This window comes from Chroicocephalus ridibundus, chromosome 7 (assembly GCF_963924245.1).
Source record: "Chroicocephalus ridibundus chromosome 7, bChrRid1.1, whole genome shotgun sequence".
Classification (NCBI taxonomy): domain Eukaryota; kingdom Metazoa; phylum Chordata; class Aves; order Charadriiformes; family Laridae; genus Chroicocephalus; species Chroicocephalus ridibundus.
Genome location: NC_086290.1, coordinates 50207511 through 50226517, shown reverse-complemented (window position 1 = coordinate 50226517; position 19007 = coordinate 50207511). Strand labels below are relative to the sequence as shown.

The window sequence follows — 19007 nt, the reverse complement described above, 5'->3', positions numbered from 1 at the left end:
AATTCTTCCCCTTGGGACTGGGAGCAGAAAGCAGACATGCAAGAGAGAATACGACCCCTTAGCTTACAAACGGGGATCCTCCTCTTGCAGTTTCTAAAGGGTAGCCCAGGTGAAGTGTCCAGAAACGATACAGGCAGCAGAGAAGGGGCTGCATGAGCAGATGCCTGCAGAGCCCAAAGTTACCTTGAAAATGGCTCGTTCTCTCAGCAGCCTCTCGGGCAGGTTCTTGCGTGGCAGCTCTCGCGTGGTCTGCAGCTCCTCGTTCCAGTCTCTGGTCTGAAAGAGTCAAAGCCTCGTGGGAAGCAATACATTGTGTGGGATGGGGCTGCCAAGTCAGCGTTTCTGCTTTACGAGGCATTTTGTGAGAGTAGGGAGGGGAAGGGGCAAGGATTCAGGCTGCCATGGAGTTCAGAGGAAGTGAATTAGCAGCAGGAATGAACACTCCTCGCGAGTGGACTTTATTCAACAGCACTTTGGGATAGACCTTACATTAGCCCAGCTTCTGCAGCGCTGGAGGGGCACGGTGCAGGTTTCATTAGCCAGCACACTGCGAAGTGGTCACACGGCAGGCAGACAGCCGCCCACAGGTAGCCCTGCACTGCTCGTGGCCTGCAAGATTTTATGCTACGAAGCTGCATGTGAAACATTTGGAATAGTTTGCTCAGAGACACAAGAGCTGTTCCAGGCCTGACTGGCATGGAGAAATGCTCTGCCTTCTGTGCAGCGGCACTTGTCGGAGCAGGGACACGGGATTTACAAACACCCGAGCAGAAGTTGCTCTTCTCAGAGCTTTACGTGCTCAGGGAGTTGCAGCCTGAGCAGCACAGCCCCTACAGTCAAGGGTACTGTCAAGAACAAGGACTCCCGCAAGTTTTCCCTTGAGGAGCAAAACTCTTCCACAAATACCAGAGGTCTACTGGTTAAAAGTTAACTGGTTCCCAGTGCAGCTGGCAGCAAAACTCTCGCCAGCATTCTCAGGCAAAGCAAGAACAATACCTGTCCAGGTATGTGCTCTTCATAGCCCAGTCTAGAAGTATAAGCGTCTTCTGCTCGGACACAGTCCATGGCGTGTTCTGCTTGCGGAGCCGTCCAGCTGTACACTTGGAAAGGAGTGGCTATCCTTTCAAAAGGGTGTCTCTGAACCCTAGTTTGGGAGTGAAAGCAATTAGGCATTTTCCAAAGGAAGATTCCTTTCCATTCTAAGAGAATTTTCCCTCTGCTGCAACACCAGCTTCTGACACACAACAGAACAAGACCAGGCCTCACGAGCAGCACAGTGGACTTTCATTAACAAGTACTATAGCCCATGATGGCTGACTGGCATGGGCAGCATCTCTCAGTGGCAGCCTGCAGAATTACCTGGGCTCTCCCCATCCCCCTTTCCTCAGCGTTATCCTCAGTTGTATCACCGGAGATCCCCATCACCCTCTGCATTCGGAGGGTGCCCACTCCCAGCGAGCCACCTCTGGCTCTCGGCTTTCACACCAGTCCATATGGGTTGCATTATAAAACCAGCCTACAGCACACAGCCGCTAATGAAGCGAAAAAGCAAGCTTCACCGAATGGCCTCTTGTGTAATCTGTCTGCTCTCAGCAGGTGCTGGAGTCTCATCTGTATTTACTTCTGGCCCAAGCAGCAATACAGAATAATAATTTTTAAATGGCCAGATAGTCACGGTGGCGGCTGGAGGCCACTGCTAATTTCCAGCCCTTGTCTAGTGTCATTTTCATCTTCTTAATGAGAGCAGAAGCAGAGCTCCTGAAAGCCACACAATGTGCCTGTCAATTTGCACCCTGCTGAGGCGAGGCAGTTCATTAAGTGAACTCTAAAGAATGACAGGCTTTTGCACAGGACCCACTGTCCTGGAGCAGAATAAATGGTCCCCGCAGCAAGGGCAGGAGAATAAAACAATGCATTATTGTTTGGGGGTTTTTATTATTATTATAGGAGTTAAGAGGAAATTAGAGAAACTGAACATGCATGGACATGTTTAAAATAATTATTCTCTCTCCACCACAAGCCTACGCAAAGCTCTCATGTGTTACTTTCCCTGATATTTTATGGTTCAGTCTCCTTTTTGGATGCAGGGGGAAGTACCTACTGATCGGGTTACCAGCCCAGTGCTGCCATAGCATGTGGCCACGCTTCATGTTAACTCTTTGCTGCCTGGCTAGCTAGGAAGTCTTCAAGTCTCCCAGGAGGCAGGTAGCCAACGTGCAGGCTCAGCGAGGGGAACCACATCTCAGGAGCTGGTCAGCACACCAGCAGTCTCCCTTGTGTAAACGCTGCAGCCCATCTCTGGACTTTCTTCCCCACTGCGCAAGTTGCCCCTCGCGTTCAGTTTCTCGGCAGGGACAGAGTGCGCTGAATTCCACGTAAGCCCCACAACCGATACTCCCACAGCAATGGAAAGCTGTCACGCCCCCGCCCTTTGCTTTAGGCAGAACCGAAATCTCTAAGTCTACATGCTGTAAGCAAGAGTCATCGGGAGCTACAGCCAAGAGGTACCACCTGGTGGATGAGGGTCAGGACTCTGGGCTTCCGCTGGCCTCTGGTACTGTCGTGCTGAACAACAGCAGACAAGCCACACCAGCTCTGACAGCTCCGTGTTTCGAGCAAGGGAAAACCAGTTACATCAGGGTGCTGCCACGACATTAAGTCAGGTGTTTTGGGGTCCTCGCTGCACAGACCCGCATGTCCCAGCCACCCCACCACTACAGGAGCTCAGAGAAAGCAGGCATCCAGCTCCCACAGAACCAGCCACGCAGCTGGGCCTCACCAACCAACTTCACAACAGACTACCCGAGGCAACTACAGAGAAAAAAGTGCTGCTACCGTTTCTTCTGGAGAGCAGAGAAGTTTTTTTTGAAGGTAGGGCTGATCTGGTTAAGTAGTTCCACCAAGGAATGACTGAGAAAACTGGGGTTTGCAGGTTTGGGATTGAAGTTGTACGCAGTAGACCTGCAAGAGAAAAAGAGACATGAAGTCACAAGCTGTTGTCACACCTGAGACTTCCCATACCCTAGGAACCCGGTACATGAACACTTGGTCTCCCGGATCCTGCACTCAGATACAGTTATAATTCACATATAAGGGTATTTAAAACACGCAGTTATGGTTGCCCCCAGGCCATTATCTGCACTGCGGGATGAAGGCCACCCAGAGATGTTTCTGAGCCGATGGCTGCTCAGGTACAGAAGGGTTCATTGTTCTGAAGTTCTCTCCTGCCCACCCCCAACTCAATAGGTCTCCGTTACAGGCTGCTGGGCTGGATGGACCCTGCACCTCCCTCATGAGCTACTCTGACGGGCACAGGCAGAGTGCCCCCCAGCGCAGCCACTCAAACAGTCTCTCATAGGCACTACTGGAAAAAAAAAAAAAAAAAAAAAAAAACAAAACCACAACCAAAAAACACCAAAAAACCCCTAGTCAAATCCGTGCCCAGCTCAGGAAGTTCTGACAGGCTGCGCTTTTGCTTTAGGGCAAAATGAGATAGTCGCAATGGTCAGGAAGGAATTCCCTCCCAACTCAAAATGCTCCAATTAGCTGATGACATTATGGGATGGTTTAAACTTTCCCTAAAGCATCAGGCATTTATCCACTGTGAAGAAATGGTACCTGGCATAACTGAACAGCCCAATCCAGTATAGCAACTCTGACAAACCCATGTAAGCAGTGAATTAAAATAGGCTATTTTCCACAAAAAGAAAAGTAGCAGTTGTTTGTTCGTGGGTTCTTTTCCAGTTAGCAATCGCAAGCTCCCTGCTGCGGGACAGGACAGGAGGAATCTTAAGTTACTCACTGATTCAAGTAAAATCCTCGAGTGGATGCAGTGATACTGACGTGCCGATCCTCCACCGTGATGACATACAAATACATGAGGTCCCCATGCATTTTCCGATTACCAGGTGGAGGGTTCCAGCCACTCATCGTCAATACCTTTAGGCACTGCAAAGGCTACAGAAGAACACAACAGAAGAAAGTCCCGTCAGCAAGAATTAATTCCCTTAAGTTACAGAGCCACTCGACATACATGCCAGATTCCTTTTACCTGCAGCCCTCACTTGCTTACAGAAACAGAGCTTACAAAAAAAAAAAAAAAAAGGTCTCAAGAGCATAACCTTCCTCGAGCCAATTTGCAGTCCGCTAATTTGTCTCAGTTTGCTGCCTTTCACACCGTAAGACACAGGTAAAAACAGACACCCTGGGCCTTTGGGCTGCACAAGGCATGGATTTCTTGCTGTACTGGTTTTCAAGTGGCAGCTTCTAAACCGGAATCCAAGTGGGAGGGTATGGGAAAACTACGGGTAATTTGTAGCGATCTGCAGATCCTGCCTCCAGGACTTTGCAGAGAAATGCTGCTCTCCCTTCCCGGCCACCCCTCCCAACAATACTGGCCATTTTACACTCCGCAGGTGTCCAGATGGGGTGTCCAGTGTTTTGCACACAAGCTCTTGGACTTTATTCTTTTGGCTAAGCAGTGCTATTCCAGCACTCATTAAGCATCAAGCAGAGCAAATCCCAAAGTCCACTTCAGTGCAGCTTTCAATCCCTGAACACCAGTTTGCTGCAAGGAATGTGCCAATAGCTGTTTTAATGACACAGGAGAACTCTACCTTCCAGTCTCTGTTCTGGGGCTGAAGGGCACACAGGGGTCTCTCTTTGCTACCTGGCAGGATATGTTCAGGAGGGGTGCAGTCAATTTGTTCCATTTCGGTACCTTTCTTCTTCCGTTTGCCACTGTCTAGAATGGACAGAGATAGAATGTCAGTGCTGAAAAATGCAGCATTCCCTCCTCCAGTAATTACTCAAGGAGGAATGCAGAAGTGCTCCGAGTGTTTCTCTGCACTCTTGAATAATGTGGGACGGCTGATTGTTAATGATGTGTTTTAACAAAGCAAAGAGTCAGGGGAATGAAAACACTGACCACACCAGAGAAGCCTTTTTGCCCCGTACCTCCCAGGTCTCCTTCAGTGAAGACACTCAGGAAGGACAATGAATTACAGTCCACGCCATTGAAAGCATCTGATGGGTCAAGACTCTTCAGAAGGTCCCGAATGTGACGCACGTGTATCCTGGCTTCTCGCACGGTGTATGGCTCTGATGAGCAAAAGGGGAGGAAAGAAACTGGAATTACACAGTCGCTTACTCCTTTGGCACACAGGTCTCAAAATGGAACCACAGGAAAGGGCTGCCAGGTGGCCAAAACCACTCCCTATGAAACCCTCACGCATCCCCTCCCGAAGTGGGAAGAAACTTGCCTTCCACCACTTTCAGCAGCGAGCCCTCCTGCAGTCCTTCAATAGTTTTCAGCTCAGCAAAGTTATCGAGGACATTGCCATCCAGCTGCAGAGAGAAGCAAGTCCGATGGCAGGTATCCTCGCGGTCCATTAAAACTTGGTGGATCTCTTGCACCATCTCTTGAGGAGAGACCTTAAGAAGGGAAGAACCCAGACAGTTATTCTCAGTCCTCACACATGTTCTTGCCAAACTTTGTCTCTCTGCTGCAGAATCAAACACCTTTTATACCTCTCCAGGCTTGGAAAGGCAGGCTCTAGCTCTCCCTCCCAGGATGATCACTTCTGTCCCTGCTGGGAGGGCGCTGCCACCTCTGGCAGCACCAGCTCCATCCCACACAGCTTGGCACCCGGAGGTGTCACAGCCCAGCACTGTTCTGAGCACTCTGCATGGGACAGAGATGGCAGAGAAGGCAGTGAAGGAATAGAAGGTGGGGGGGGAAACCAGGGTCTCTTTCCTTATCCATTCACACCGCGTGTTTGTGGTGAGGCTTTGAACAATGCACATGGAAGACAAGCCATTTCCTCCACTTGATCTGCCGCAGTATCTGCAGGGCGGTGTGGCATGTCCACACCAGTGCCACACCTCCAGGGCACGCCGCCTGCGAGCCCGTGACACAAGAGACTGCCCCGGCTCGTGCAGCGGGGCTGCTCTCCTACCTCCCTGCGCTGGCTCCGGCACCGCTGACACTGCTCGCAAGCGAGGAGGGCTCAGGGTAGTTTACATAAGCTGCTGTAAACAACATGGCCTGCTATTATTAGCCTATTAAAACTATCAGCCAAGGGGATTTAAAGGAGAAAAAAGCTAGGCTGAGATACAGCTAGTTTCATGGGGGATGTAATTTCACTGCACTCTCTGCTAGTCTTGGGGAGATAAGACTTCCCACTCAGTTTAGACTCCTGACGCCTCCCCCTGAAATTAGAGATACTTCATCCAAATGGTTTTCAGTGAAGTATCAGGCTAAATCAGAGTATCAGCTAGGCATGTCAAAGCCCGTCCGGGTCTGGCAGCACATGCCGTTGTCCACATGACACACGCAGAGCTCTCTCTGCAGAGGGGAAGTGGAGACTGCATCGTTCCCTTGATCTTCAGGCTCGTGCTTGAGCTCCCTGAGCTGTGCTAGCGCCTGTCCCTGTACCAAACCCACGTTAGCCCGAAGGAGCATCATGCCAAAACTGCCAGGCAAGCAAGGGATCTTCCCTTCCTGAGAGCCAGACCCAGAAATCATATTTTCACACCCCTCCTTCGAAACAGCCCAGAACGGGGAAGGCCATTTCCCCATGCTCAGCTCCGTGCCTGAGCCCTTCTGTGATGGACAAGGAGCAGCTACACCTCGGCTGATTCCCCCTTCCCTTGCTCCACACCTGGAATCCGGAGCAAGACACCCTCCTCACCCTTGCAAAGCCTCAGCAGGCCTGTGCCAGGCAGCCTGCTGCTCACGTCTCCTCTTCCTTCCTTTTTCTCTAGGAGCTGCTGGTCAGGCAGCTTCTCTCCTCCTCCCTCCATGCTTTTCTGCCTCCTTCCCCACTTAATCCCATTGGAGGACAGATATGTCAGGGAGCGGTGAGCAGCCTGAAGGTACTGTCCAGGCTGTGGGGGCTAACGGGGGCCTTGCCAGGCACAGTCCCCTGTCCCCTTCCCTGCCTGGCTGAAGGGACAGTGCTGCACGTGCCCTGGCTCAAACGCTTCCCGCCTCCTCCTCAGTTCCCTCCCCAGCCGGCAAAGGGAGGTACCTGCAGGGAAAAGGGCTCTATCCCTGGCGCGTAGATCTTGACGGTAAATCCCGTGTCCTGTATGACAATGACCTCCTGGTCGTTCCCATCTTCTCCTGGGTCAGCCTCTTCGTGACCGTTCTGCCTGGCATCCTTCTCGCCCTTGAGGCTCTCGTGTGGGCCACTGCCATTCATCAGTGCCACGCCAGACGGGTGTTCTGGGCGAGAAGAGAGGGATTCAGACAAGGTTTGAGCAAACGGACTGTCCTCTCCGAGTGGCTGGAGAGACTGGTTCGGACAACACCACCGTCCTCTGGCCAACCCAAACGAACCAGGGGTTAAAAGGCAGCAAGCGTTTCATTCTGCACTTGATGTTTACTAGACATAGGTGTGCCAGGCCCTTCCCTCCCTTCGCCTCACAGCATAATTAACACACTCTCACTCGCCTGCGGGGTTTGCATCTTCCACAAACCCTGTGCGGAGAGGGGAGGGAAGGGAAGGGAAGCAAGAAGGATGGGTCAGTGTACAACACATTCAGCTTGGTCTTAAGAAGCCTCTTAATTAAAAGAGATGGGTGTGTGGTGCTTTGCGGCCCGGAGGCAGCTGTAACCTCTGCACCAACATGTTACACAGCTCCAACATACCTCCTGGTACGCTACTGCTCCGCCAGGGAGCAGGGAGGGGAGGACGCAGTTGCATTGCTAAGCTGCGCGTCACGTGGGAGCCAGGTTACTCCACAGGCACACAAACAGCTCCCACGGCCCTGCCCACATCTGACCACCCTCTGCATTTCCCAAATACTTCGCAGAGATCCCATGGTGCCAGGGCGAGGCCTTGCCTAAGCAATTTTATTCAAGAAAACGGTGACGACATTTTAAGTGCTCATTTAGACAGATGCGTCACAGGGAAGGGGAGCTCTCTGCACCTACTTCACTGCTCCCGCAATGGTTTGTTTTCTTTTCCAATAAGGTAGATAGTGTCAGAGGGCCGATAAGATCTGGAAAGCTGCAGGTCTCCTAGAGCAGCCTATACCCACCAAACCGGGCTGGGGACCGCGCTGAAGAGGATACACTGCACTGTTGGACTGAGGTGCTGCCAGGGTAAGCTGGAGTCATGGAAAGAGCTGCTGATGACAGCTGTAGAGAGGGAAGAGTCCCCCTTGTCCCCAGCCAGGAGCAAGGCATTGCTCCGATCCGCCCACCCCGGGCAGCGAGTGCCAGAAGGGAGGGGGCGTCGCGCCACACGGGGTGCGTTCACAGTGTCCTGTCCTGGACCCCCACCACATGTGGTGGCTCTGGCGTGGTGCTCCCGGCGTGGTGCTTCCAGACACCCACTCACAGGCGGCGCAGACGGAGCGGTCTGGGGGCTCTCCTGGGCACCGGGAACAGCCTTTCCGAAAGGCTGCATGGGGTCAGGGCAGCTCAAGGCCAGGATAATGCCCGGAGGCTGCTGAGCACCAAGCTGCGGTCCTCCAGGCAGCTCCACCTGGCAGGTCTCTTTCCTCCTCCTCCTCCTCACCTCCTAGCAAGGCATCGGTCCCAGCCCCAGCTGCGCTCCAGGGGAGATGGCAGCTCAACCTCTGTCATTTCTGAAATGCAGACTGGCGCTGTGGCTTGAAGACCTAAAGCTATCACACCTAGTTCTTGCCTATCAGCCCCAACTGCTCCGGCAGCCCGGAAGAGTCACTCAGCCTTCATCACGTACAAGAACAGGGATGGAAATGCTGTATCCCCTCGCACACCTCTGGAGCACAATACGAGGCTGCAGCAACAAGCCCTGCTGAAGCATCCCCGGAGAGTCAAACTCCTGCTCCAGACTATGCCTGCCAACAGCAAACCCACCTCAGAGACAACTGTCAAGGTTGAATCAGGACATGGTGAAAGAGCAAGAAACGGAAGAAAAGCACACCCGTTCCAAAAGGCAGCAGGTAGCAGAGCTACCTTTAGCAGCCTCTGCTGCCTCCAGCATCTCGGCAGCTGCTGCTCATGTTCCCTGTCACTTTGCGTATGTCCCTAACGCGAGCTGTTCATTTCTTTGACAGATGAAACCACAGGCATGCCAGACAAGAGGCCTGGCTCTAGCGAACTGCAATCATGCTAGAAAAGAGAAAGAAAAGCTCCACGCAAGAGTGCCCCAAGAGACGTGGTTTCAGAAAAACCACGCCATGCCCAGAGGGCTGGGGAGAGCCCCTCGTCACACCCCACAACCGGACTGCCTGAACACGTGGGGACGAGGAGGGAGAGCAGAAAAGCGACCGCAGAACTGCTTCACCTGGGGCTACTAGTACCAGAGAGGACAACTCACCAGCTCCCGAGCCAGGCTTAGTCCAGTCCCTGGCCCCCAAAACGGCGCAGAATCACTGAACTTTTGCTCCTGCTCTAGCAGCCAGAAAGAGGAGGCAGAATTTGGCTACGAGGAAGGCTGCAGCACTGTCTGAAGACCCAGTAGCCCATCTTCACCCGCTGTGGCAGCCGCCAACGGAAAAATCCAGGCACAGCCGCAGCGGTGCTGCCCACCACCCCGAGACCCACAATCTCCACCCATCCGTGACCAAGGACCTTTTCTGACAGTGTCACAGACGCCAGGCTCGAGGTGCTGCTTACGAACAGTGGACTTGCGCTGGCAGCTGAGGTGTGGAAGGAGCAGCCGGCGGGATGTGCCAGCTCCTGTCTCTCTGCTCTAGTTTCCAGCCACGTCACCTGTCCTGATGCTCCGGCACCCTGCCCTGTGCCATGCTCCAGGCACACTCCTGTAGTCATGCTAAAGGCTTGACCAAGAATGCTTTCCAACCACCTCATCAGCAGCAGCGAGTTGGGCATTGAAGCTACTTCTGTGCCACAACAGTTGGTAGGATACTCCTGAAAGGGACACTGTCATCTCTGAGTAAATGTGATTTTGGTTTGCCCTTTTTTTTTTTTCCCTAAGCAAGATCCAGCAGAGAATGTGCCTCCATAGCAAGCAGAAATTAACTGGCCAGCTCAGAGATGGAAGCGGGGAGGAGGAAAGCAGTGCATAGGGACTAACCAAACCAGAAGGAGACGGGCTTCACACGAGAGCTGAGCAACCCATGCACACGCTGGGCTCGAGCACAAACACCTTCAGCTGCAAAGCAAAGGAAGACAGGGAAAGCTTGCCTGCTGCAAGGAAAAGTCACCAACCAGGGCCACGCTTCTTCTCCCTACTCAGGGGTATCAGATCCCCAAACTGCCGGTTGTTTCAGAAATCAGAGAACTGTTTCTTGTCTGCAGAAATACAACGTATTCACACCTTCTGCCCCTCTTTCCCTACTTGAGTGGTACAGCTCTACACTTTGCATCAGAAGAGACATGTAGAGGCAACACCTTCTGTCTCCTTACGCCAGAAGATCGAGCTCCAGCCAGCAGTGCCTTAAGTTTAGAAACAAAAGTTAAGCCTGGACCAAGAAAGAATGGCTGTCCAGCAGGTTAACCCTCTGATTTAAGGCCAGCAAAGGCTTTCCAGTGGGGGCTTTTACAGAATGGGTACGTTCTGATGGAAACAGCGCGTTTCGCTTCAACCCCAGCTGACGGCAGCACAGGCGAGCATGCCTGGAGGACGTGTTGCCCGCTGGGAGCTGACTCACCGCCTGTGCTCTCCCCAGGGGAAGCGGAGCTTCTCCCACCTGCCTCAAAGTGGCTCGCCGGTCCTTACCGCCTGCTGCAGACCGGCTGTGTTGCGGCCTCAGCGGTGCCAGCAGGGACAGCAAGGCAAAAAGCATCGGGCACTTGATTTCAGCATACTCAAGATGGCAGGAAGAGCAACAGGGACACCTGGAAGACACCTGCAGAGACCTCTCTTCTCTTACTCACTCTCAGTTCAAGCCCCAGACAGGCCAGTTGCAAGCTCTCACCCACAGGAGAGCGCGCCATGCGATGCACCCCGGACGGTTCTGCGGAAGGCGGCTGAGTCACGGGGAAGCGATCCCACCACGCCAGGGGCACCACGAGCCGCTCCTCCGCGTACTGCCCTGCTCGCCCTGCTGGAGACAGAGCCAGGAGATCCCTTGGCCTCGAGATGCCGTGACCTCCAGGCTCCCCTGTTATTCCAAGGAATGCAGCTGCATCCCAGCAAAAACCCTCCTCCTCTCGGCCCTTGGTTTGTACCCGCAGGCGCGTCTGAGGCTGCTAAGCTCCGGCTTGTGCTGGCTGGCAGCCGGGCTGTAACACGATGTTCTCATCGCTACTCGGAGCACAGCGTGAACAAACCCCGAGTGCACGCAAGACTAAAGCGTCAGGAGAACCGGCAAAGCAAAACATGGAAGAGGGGAGGAGGCAGCTCCGGCACCACCTCGCCGGGAGGATCAACTGCCTGACAGCAGCTCACATCTGGGAGAGAGGTTCAGCACAAGAATTAAGTTTCATCCTTGCACCTGGACAACAAGCACACAAGCCAGGGTGACAGGCCCCACTTTAATCACAGTTCCTACTTACAGCGACCTGCACAGGTGGTGGGCACTTCGCGAAGCTCACCAGTCAGGACCCCAGCATGAAAGAGGGTGCCTGAATGTCGCTGCCTGCATACAGTGATAGCCAGGATAGAACATGGGAAGTGTTTGTTAATAACTAGTTAATGTTCAAACAAATCTTCTAAACCAAAGTTGGCCGCTAATTCTTTTTTCAAATGATCAGGTCAAAGAGATGGCAACGTTGTGTTCCTACAAGTTAGCCTGGTCTGGAGAGCGGGGGAAGCAACAGTACCAGACCCACGGACTGCCCTGTACAGGAGACCTTTCCTTCCCCACATTTAGTAACAATAGAGATTATCAGAGACATAGAAAATGAAAATTAAAACCCTACCTTTTCCATCACTGAGTTTAGGAGTGCATTTCTTATCAGCTCCAGTGTCACTCTGAGGGCTCAAACTCTGCCTTTCCCTCCTCAGAGGTATTTCGAATTCTGAGCAGCACAAGACAGTTTCCGCGCGGTCTCCCAGCCAGCCGTGCCTGCAGCCCCAGCACCCGCTGCTGCCACGCCGACGGGCACTCGGGGAGCAAGCAAGGCACTAACCCAGAAACCAAGCAACCAGCTTGGGTCAGTCACCCTCCACACCCCCTCATGCCACCAGGTGCACCAGAAGACAGCATTTGAGACCAAAATTCAGCCACTGCACAGGGACTGAACAAAACCAAGTACAGTGATAGAAAGGCAAAATTTGACCTTGAGACTTGAAAAATAATAACCCGAGTTTCTCATATCCTTGAAGTTCTGGCAAAGGCAAAAGCCACTCCAGCTCCATTACCACTTGGTGCCATGCTGGAGCCGTGCTGTGCCAGTCCGTGGAGAAGCAGGAGAGGAGGAAAGCAGGATGGGACCGAGCGGCTGCTGCTCTCCCATGCTGCAGCAACTGGCTGGAGCCCCGCTGCCCCCACAGCGCTGGGAAGATGTACAGAGCAAAAGAGGAGAAGGAACATCCCGTTCCTGCGCCCAGGGCAGCTGCGGAGCTGCTCCATCCCTGCAGCGTGGGCACCTCCTCCCACCTGCGCAGGGCTGAAGGGGGCCAAAGGCTCCGAGCAAATGCTGCTCCAAGCCCTCGCCGCCCCCCGCTCCTGCCTGCACTGCTGCAGGCCATGCCTGCCAGACCCGCTCCTGTCCTTTACAAGGACCATGTTTGCAGTCACAAACAAGAGAAGGATTTGCCTTATCAATTAAGAAAAAAAATAAGCAAAATTTTATGTTTGCTTTGCTAACATGGACAAGGCCCAGACAGGTCCCTCTGCAGTACACACCCCGGGTGGGATATCTCGCCACTTTCCTCTCTTTCTTTCTGCCGTGAAGTTAAAATGTCATCTTGCCTCCCTTCTCCTTCCTCCTGCCCCGTCCCACGGGCACACACGGCCACCCACCCCCGTTAAGGGCACACGAAGCACGACATGGTGCCATGTCGCTGAGCACCTAGATGCGTGAGCTTCTTTTTCTTCCTCTTCTTCTTCTGCTGCTGCTTTGAGGACAGTGCCTGCGCTGGAGAGCCAGGATCACAGCTTGACCTGCCACTGGGGCAGGCAGCGGGGTCTGTCACTACAAAACCAGTACTTGCATCCCGAGCCTTAGATGACACCTCGCCAAGGGGGACAGGCGATCCAACTGTCCTTTGGGCCGGCGGGGTTTTCCCTGCACTCGCTGGCAGAGCAGGGGAAGGTGTCCCAGGGCTCCCTGGGGAGGCAGCGGTACCTCTCCGTTTCGGCACGCTGTCCGGACCCACTAAAGCTGCTCGTCCCTCACCGCGGCCCTGGCCAGCGGGACGTGCTCCAGGGGCCGCATCCGCCCGGTCAGCTGCCGCCACGTGCTCCTCCCGGCGGCAGGATCTATGGACTAAGCCGCCGTCCTCAGGTTTCACGCAGCTCTGGCAGGCCTCAAGCGACTGAGCATGATCGACCAGCCCCGCCGGCCCTTCCCCAAGGTCGGCTGGAAGGACACCCACCACCCGGGATGCCTCTGCCTGCTGGAGCGGGCCGGCAGCGCCAGCAGCAGGTCTCAAACAGCTCTTATCACAGACCATCACCGTTCCTTCTTCGTCCTTGGCCTCCGATAGGTCTCGGATGTATTCGGTGCACTTCTGCAGGCTTCCAGTCACCACCTCGCTGGGGATGATGTCTGGATAGGGCCCAGCACACTGGGCAGCTTCGGGCATCTCCGGGCAGACGGCACAGCTCGTGGGAGGCTTTGGTAAGAGGGGTGACCTCTCATCGGGCGAGTTAGAGCTGCGCGTCTGGAAGATTAGATCGGTGACATGCCTGCAGCAGTTTGCAAAAAGGCTGTTCCCCATGATCACAAGCAGCCTGGCTCATACAGCACCGGATTAGAAAAGTTAGATTTGTTTGCACACATATACTGAAGTCCCCACAAGGCAAACTCCCACGCGGCAGCCCTCGCCCTCCGCAGCCCAGACCTGCTCGCCTTCTCACGCAGTCGGCCGCCTTCTCCAAAGAAAATTCCTACTTGGCCCCAGGCTGGCGGGAGGCAGAGGACCGGCAGCTGTCTCCGCACGGTGTCCTGCACACCCTGAGCTCACGTCCCGCGTTCTCGCCAGAATCAGATGCTGGGCTCAGAGCAGTTCTCCCAACGTGCCACCCAGCGACCTTCATCCACCGTGCGCCTTCGCCCCCTCCCCGACCGCCACGCTCACACCACCACGGTATCCATGAAGCCCAAAAGCAGCTCCTCACAGACGAAGTTCTCCTCTCCTCTCCCCACCGCGCCAGAACAAAACCTGACGCGTATCTAACAGGTTTCTCAGGCGCGCTCGCAGAGGGATGCCGGCCCGATCGCCCCGGCCCCAGGTGGTTATAAATAGCCCGACCTCGAGAGCTGCACCAGTGCAGCCTGGGACGGGTGCTGGAGCCCTTCAGCGCTGCCAAACCTGCGAGCAAGTGAGATGCATTGAATTACAAGGCGAGGGCAGTTACTATGGCACGCCTGGGCCCAGGCACAGCCATCCATACTAAGCAGGCGAGCACAAAACAGCCAGGCAGTGAACCAGTAAGTAGTTCCCAGACAAATTTTCTGTCCTCTCGCCCTGCTCTGCCATGTCAAACACAAACAAACCACAAAACCACACACACAACCCCCTAACGCCACTCCTCCCTCTGTGCTAACTTAAGAAATCCCAGCAACTGAGGCAGGGATTACGGAGCTGGAGATTTCTGCAAGCCCCAGGTGCCCCGGGAGGCTGCAGCCGAGCAGGCCACAGCATGCCTCCGGCGAGGCCATGTCACAGCTGCCTGCTCCTCGCCTTCACCGCGGCTCCCCGCGCACAGGCACATGTCCAGCACTGACACGCTGCTCGGCAGTCAGCTGCTTGGGTCCCCTCAGTGGTCCCAGCTTCCTGGGACGCGAGCGAAGAGCCAGACCTGTCAAACACGCGATGTGGGGTGCAAGAACTGCAGCCCGGACCGACCAGCCTACGACCTGCCTGGGAAAGCTTTCGTGTCTGGGTAGCAAAGCTGTCAACCCCTCCACTCCTGGGTAGCCCAAGTTTCAGCACAGGCTTCCTCGGCAAGTCTCCCCAGTGCTCAACTTCATGGACAGGAAGGGGCACAACTCCGCATTGAGCAGAAGAAAAAATATGCGCCACATCCCTAGCACAAAAAATCTCAAAGCTAGACCAAAGCCAAGACCACACAGCACACGTGATCCCTTGCTCAAGGCCAACACAACACAGAGGAAGAGCAATCCCTCCTACCAAGAAGGCCCTTGGAAGGCCAGGAGCAGTCCCCAGAGCCCCCGTGTCAGCAAGCCACCTGCCAGGAGAAAGGCAGAAACCAGCTGAAAAACAGACCAAAAGCTCTCCACGGAAAACCCCGGCTAGCTTCTGTTGTCCTTTTGAAGGGAAGAGGAATCAGAAGTCTCTCCCTCTCCAACCCGTTTGAGCTCCTGCCCCAGTACGCGTGGAACCCCAGCGACCCACGCTTTGGTGCAGAAGCCTCTGGGCCTGAGAGCCCTGAGACAAGGCACCCCTTGGCCTCGGGAGCCAGCACCAACTTCCAGATCACATCAGCATTGGTAACTCATATTTTTCTGATGATTTCTGAAGGACTTCAGGTGTGTTGGCAACTTCAACTTTTCCTCCTTGTCAAGAGACCTCTGGGAAGAGGTGGAATCTCCTCCTGGAGGAGTACCTAGTCAGGAGCTCTCATGAAGCTGGGCCGCGTTTCTTCAACTCCAGACAAAGCAAGCGCAGAGCAGTGCGGTACGTGCTAGCTTTGACACATGAAGGCTGGTGTCAGTATAGCAAACGCAAATTAAATTTTACCTGAATAATAAATTAAACAAAATAAATGGTTTCATGAATGTAAATAAACTGACTAAATGAATAGGCATTAACTCCAGAGATGGCCCTAGTGTAAATATTTCTGCGGGACATCCCATCAGGGGAGGTGGGAGACAGCACAGAGGTGCCTCCCTCTGCCTCCCCAGCGGAAACCACAGTTCCCAGAAACTTTCAGCACTTTAGGTGCAACAAGCACTTCTTTTAATAAGGGCCCACAATGAAACGTTAGAGCTGCTCTACTGCTGTCATTAAACTCAAATTGGTTATAACCCATCTGTGGGCAGAGGTATAAGCACCGCATTTATTTCTCAGCAGCTTTACAGCGCCGGGGACTGACTCGCACGGAGAGAACGGCGGGGCTGCAGCAGGCGGCTCTCGACAAGGGCCCCAGGCTCACTGGTCCGGACATCTCTCCTGCGGCACTAACAATCCATGGATGGCAAGTGGGGAAATTATCCATTCCTAGCTCTTCTGTGTCCGCAGTAAGATTTGGATGGATAGACCTAAACAACTCAAGCCACATTCCAGCCTACTTAAAAGTTTGTGGCTTTTCTGTATTCGCATTGATACTGGGACATTTGCATGGCAGCCGTGCCCTGGGGCACCCCCGGGGTCCCACAGCTGCTGGCTCAGGCACTTACAAGCCACTGAAATGCCTCGTGCTTTGCATTTGGCACCCTGAGTTACCCCCGCTGTGCTCTCCACACCTGGGTTCTACATTTAAACCCATGTGTAAACTATCTATCTGGCCAAAACTTTGGAAACTTAGTCCTGAAACTAGCTGGCTGGTGACCCTGCTACAACAACGTACAACTCAAACATCACAGAAATCAGGAGCAAAGACTAGGACCCAAGGCAAAGTGCAAAGATCGACACCAACAAAAACATCAACTATGATGAGAAACAAGAGCATGTTTCTCAAATTTGAAGAGAAGAGAGATGGATGAAGGAGTCACATTTCAGACAGATAGCGAGAAATCAGTCGATAATTCTCCAAGTATGTGTATTTTATTCTGGCACATACCTTAGTTTCAGAAAGCTACTGAGACAGCGAGAGCCTGAAACCGAACTATCCCGTTAGACTTCGTGTGCAGTGGGAGCAGCAGAACATCAGGCCCGCAGACAGAAGCAGCCGTGCTGTGAGGCAACAGCCACAGCTAAACAGCGTTGCAGGAAAGACTCCAGCTTCACCCTGCACTACCACTGAGGCCTGTCACCACAACCACAGCAGTGCCGGAGAAAACACACAGCACAAGCCTGAAAAGACCAACTTTGCCAGTCCTGAGAGCCCTATGTAAGCCTTAATGTGGCTGAGAACCCCAAGACCCACAGAGGCGATGGCAGCGAGCTCTGGGTAGGGTCTGCAGGGGAGATCGGACAGCTGCGATATTGCTTCCACTGCCTTGGTGCATCCTGCAGCGCAGATGTGCCGATTAGCCCGCAGCCTCCCACCCGGCCAGCCCTGTGCCAGCCGCTGCCCCGGGCCGCACACAGCGCCAGGGGAATGGGCTGGACGGCTGTTCCTGTGGCTCTGCAAGAGCCTGGGAAACTCGCCTGTCCCACGGAAACCCCTCTGCCAGGGACATGGAGAATCCTGTCCTACCTCACGCAGTGCCATATACCCCAGGCTGGCACCAGAGCCCACCTTAACCCCAGCCAAACCTGCACACAGAGCTTCCACGCTAGTGGGGGCTTCATAGGGTTCAGAGCCACCGACAGCACAAACAGAGTCTTACCCCCAGTGCCTGCTCGCAGGGCACCCTGCACAACACGGATCTCTAACAGGCGCTATCCACGTTACCATTTCCAGTCTCCAACGCAAGGGCAGGAGGTTAGCCAGCAGAGAGCCTGGGCAGGAGGGCTGCTGTCAGGCTAATCCGCCCCACGGGAGCTCCAGGCAATCAGGGCAAGAGTCACGATCCTGCAGTTTTATGTTATTGGACAGTAACTACATAAAACTCCTCTGAGCCTGCAGCTTCGTCAAAGAGTTGCAGTAGAGCTTCTCTCTTTAAAGAGAAAGAGAAGGGCAAACTAAGGAAACTATTTTTTAAAAAAACCCATGCCATTACTCTAACATCACTTAGCTGCAGGGAACCTTACTTTAGTGGCCTGCTCCACGGGATTCTTCCCCTCAGGGCCGGTCAAGTGGCTGGTGAGCACCACAGCAGTTATTTCTTCAGCTTGAGAAAAGAGCTTACTTCTGGGAGCGTACATCTATTTTCCCAGCCTAAGAGGGAAGGTCTGTTGCCTGTCTAAGTACATCTATGTTAAATTGTCAGTAAAATGCCAGACAACCACTCGTCCCAGACTCACTAACGTTAAAAAGGTGGAACACAGCGCAAAGCTCAACTGCCAAACGGGCACGTGTGAGCTCCACTACACCAAGCACACGCTTGCAGGAGGTGCGAACCAAACGCTAACTCTTACACAGGCCTGTGACTACTGGCGAAAACCTGACCGGCTTCCAAAAAGCAACAGCCATGGGAGTAGCCACGCCGCAGTCCTCATCTGTGCTCTGTCCAAGTGCTGCCCCGTGCGCTGGTTTTACTTCTCGAGTGCAAATAAAAAAAAATGCATGAACTTCAGACCTTTAAAGCTTCTAGAAATAACAACTTTCTAGTACAACCAATAGAGCACGACGGGGGAAAGCAAAAGGGGCGCTGGAAAGCTGTGCCAGGAGAGGGGTGCGCTGCCAAGTTTAGTCATTTACAAGACGGCGAAGACAAACACAGGACTCTGCAACACGGCGCTGTTTGTACTGTGCACGAGGCAGTTCTGCGGGTGGATTTATCTAGGTGCATGTTCCTGACCTACTTACTTCCTCTTTTCAGCTGCGAAGCCCACGAGGAAGGCTGCTCAGGCAGCGCAGCGAGCTTCCAGCGGGAGCTCGACTCTCTTATCCCACCAGCAGAACCGCTCCAGACATGATCCCCTCGGGTTCCCATCCCCCGTCTTGCCGCACAGATACTGTGTTATCACACTCCTTTCCTCTTCTTAACCTTGCAGTGGCAACCAGATTTCTCCTGCACAATATTCCTCCGATTCCCCCCCTGAAGCCTGTTACAACTGCATATTAAAAAACCCCGACTGACAGCAATTCAGCCCTTTACAAAACACCAGTGAACCTCCAAGGTCGGGCGACAGACAGCGATAGCAGATCCCGAGATTAGGAATCAGTCTTCTGACCTTGTTACTAATGCACAGCTACACTTG

At 53.8% G+C, this 19007-nt stretch overlaps 1 protein-coding gene across 3 annotated transcripts in view; it reads right to left on the bottom strand.

Annotated features, from left to right (window-relative positions):
- CLUH (clustered mitochondria homolog) overlaps positions 1-19007 on the bottom strand; it is a 39330-nt gene that overhangs the window by 17237 nt on the left and 3086 nt on the right. For 2 of the 3 annotated variants that reach the window (XM_063340566.1, XM_063340567.1), the window contains exons 2-9: positions 7032-7228; positions 5262-5433; positions 4957-5100; positions 4617-4744; positions 3803-3957; positions 2836-2961; positions 997-1144; positions 184-276 (exon numbers count right to left, since the gene is read on the bottom strand). In XM_063340566.1, coding sequence (XP_063196636.1) covers positions 184-276; positions 997-1144; positions 2836-2961; positions 3803-3957; positions 4617-4744; positions 4957-5100; positions 5262-5433; positions 7032-7228 — 1163 coding nt within the window. Of the gene's footprint in view, positions 1-183; positions 277-996; positions 1145-2835; positions 2962-3802; positions 3958-4616; positions 4745-4956; positions 5101-5261; positions 5434-7031; positions 7229-12919; positions 14272-19007 lie in introns of those variants that run through there. The other variant, XM_063340565.1, reaches the window with a different exon arrangement.